This window comes from Elaeis guineensis, chromosome 4 (genome assembly GCF_000442705.2).
Source record: "Elaeis guineensis isolate ETL-2024a chromosome 4, EG11, whole genome shotgun sequence".
Classification (NCBI taxonomy): Eukaryota; Viridiplantae; Streptophyta; class Magnoliopsida; order Arecales; family Arecaceae; genus Elaeis; species Elaeis guineensis.
In genome coordinates, this window is record NC_025996.2 from 43,131,015 (window position 1) to 43,133,570 (window position 2,556).

At 41.8% G+C, this 2,556-nt stretch overlaps 1 protein-coding gene across 1 annotated transcript; it reads left to right on the plus strand.

The window, feature by feature from the left end:
• Positions 1-632: 632 nt before the first annotated feature.
• On the plus strand, positions 633-2,041 carry LOC105032359 (heavy metal-associated isoprenylated plant protein 39). The gene is made up of 3 exons (XM_010906798.3): positions 633-791; positions 923-1,004; positions 1,687-2,041. Exons 1-3 carry the CDS (start codon positions 783-785, stop codon positions 1,866-1,868), a joined length of 273 nt encoding a protein of 90 aa, XP_010905100.1. The 5' UTR covers positions 633-782; the 3' UTR covers positions 1,869-2,041.
• Positions 2,042-2,556: the final 515 nt, after the last annotated feature.

Here is a 2,556-nt window from a genome sequence, read left to right on the forward strand (position 1 = left end):
ACCGAGAAATCTGACCCTGGTTTTACATTTGATGATAATTGTCTTGTAGGATTTTAGCTGATTTTAATTCTCCTGCTGCTGTCCAAAACCTCATGGAGTGATTAAAGAGTAGAGCCTCCTCTATATATATTAGCATAAATCTTGCAGAGCACGATTTGTATCGTATAATATTGTATAGCATTCGATAGTTGCCATCAAATAAGATGACCTTATGTGTCACATATAGCATATCTTGCTTGATGACTGTTCATTTTCCGATGGTAGCTTTAGAGTACTGTATATGCGAATAAAGTACTACAGAATATCCTTCATAGCTATGTATGCTAGTATTGCATAATCTTATTTTAACTTACAAGTTTTATTCCTTCGAGAAGAAGAAAGAATCTTAAGAGGCACAACGGGCCACCCTTTTTGACTCCGGACTCACCCCTTGCCGTCATCCTTACATGAATTCATGTATCATATTGGTACAGTTCCAGTGCACCCCCCAAACAATCTGACATCAATTGTCCTCCAATAAGAATGGAGTTCCCATCAGGCTACTTCATCCTAGAGCTCCACTTTGATTGGTCATGTTTGAGGATCCAAAGGTCTTTACAATGTTCAACCTGAACAACAGAACTGGATCCCAGTGCAAGGTACACAAAACCCACCTTCCCTGACCTCTACCCGCTTGCTATAGTTCGTGCCAAAGAGGAACTTCTGAGAGGCACACTCCATTTTTGTTCTTCTTTGCTCCAAAAGAAAATAAAAAAGAAAAGTTCTCTCTTCTCTGTCTTAAGATGGCACAGGTATGTAACACAACAGCATCAAATTCTCTCGCATTCTAATATTACTTCAAAGCGTAATCTATCCATTCAAATCTTTAGTTCTAAGCTTCTTCTCTGTGTTTTCTTAATTATGTTCTTTGTGGTCCAAATAGCAAAAGGTGGTCCTGAAGATTCTGGCCATGAATGATGAGAAGACAAAGCAGAAAGCAATAGAGGCCGCCGCGGACATCTACGGTATTTCCCTTCTTTTAACTTGGATCTTCTTCCATCGCCATAGTTTATCCTCAATTTTTTTAGATCTTATTTGTGCACTATGAACAATGTTGAATTGTTCATCTTGTGCATAAGGATACTAATTAATCTTTGATACAAAGTGCCAAGCATTCAAATACCCTTAGTTTATAATGAACCACCTTCTTGCCTGTGTTTTTCCTTTCTTTTTCACATTAGAAGCTTAGAAAATGCAGATAAACTAAACTAAAGATGGTCTGTGTTTTAATCATAGTGTTTCATAACTTGGGGGTGATTAGTAGTCTGGATTGCTTGCTCGCTGACGATTGTGTGATTCAAGGAATTTGTAAACCAATTAAAATACATATAATTTTCATTTTATACAAAGCAAAAGTGGATATACTCTTTATTTATGGAGCTACTACTACTCACAGATTCCCAAGTTTCTATTTTCAAATCTTCAGAAGTTTCCAGTGTTCATAATTCTCTTTCCAAATGTTATTTCTCCCTTCGAATAATTTTGCAAATCACAGTAAAAAAATCCATTATCCATCAATTTACTCGAAAAATACGAACAATGATTTGCTTTCTCTCTGGCATTTCAAATCTAATAATGTTGTAAACTAAGAAAATGAACTGAACATGATTTACAGTTTAATCGCAATATTGTGTGACTTGGTAACAGGCATTGATTCAATAGCTGTGGATCTGAAGCAACAGAAGATGACCATCATAGGTGAGATGGACACGGTGGCGATTGCGAAAAAGTTGAAGAAATTTGGAAAGGTTGATATTATATCAGTTGGGCCAGCCAAAGAAGAAAAGAAGCAAGAGAAGAAAGAAGAAAAGAAGGAAGGGAAGAAATGAAATATTGCGGCATATTGATGCTAGCATTAGAGTCTTTTCTCCTAATAAACTGAGAAACTGTTTTTTTTCTTTTTTTTTTTTTCTTTTGGTAGAACTGAGAAACTGTTTCTGAGTGCTCTGGAATAGCGGTATGAAGTTTTAGAATACAAGTATCTTCCCCATCGTGATCTCAACCTTATCACTGCCAACATTAGTCCAGCTAAGTGGGCAAGGAAATGCTGTTTGCCTTGTACTCCACAATGTAGCTATAACCTGACAAAAGCTACAGATGAACATTATATTGAACCAAGAGGAGATATCTTAACCTTTCTGTTAGGATTTGACGCCTCGAGATTCAGCCCACATTGAGCCCACAGTGAGGTTCGCGGCGAAAAACGGAGTCCAACGAGACCAAGATCACCTGAATCGGAGCTCGGATGGAGAAGATACGAGCTTTCGAAGATAGCACGAAAACCGAGGCGGCGGAGGACCGCCGGCGACCGGCGGCGGGCGGCAGCGGCGCGGCCGCAGGCGGCGGCGCGCGTCCCAGGCCCGCTGGCCCGCGTGGGACGCGGGACCCAGGCCCGGGCGGGACGCGGGACCCAGGCCCGCGCGGGACGCGCGTCCCAGGCCCGCGCGGGACGCGCGACCCAGGCCAGGCCCGTGCGGGACGCGCGACCCAGCAGCCTGCTGACCCATCCCCGGTCCA

What these genes read in the sequence shown, in the direction of transcription:
- LOC105032359 (XM_010906798.3), top strand. An exon ending in GGCCGCCGCGGACATCTACG is followed by an intron (nt 1,005 to 1,686) that starts GTATTTCCCTTC and finishes ACTTGGTAACAG; the next exon opens with GCATTGATTCAATAGCTGTG.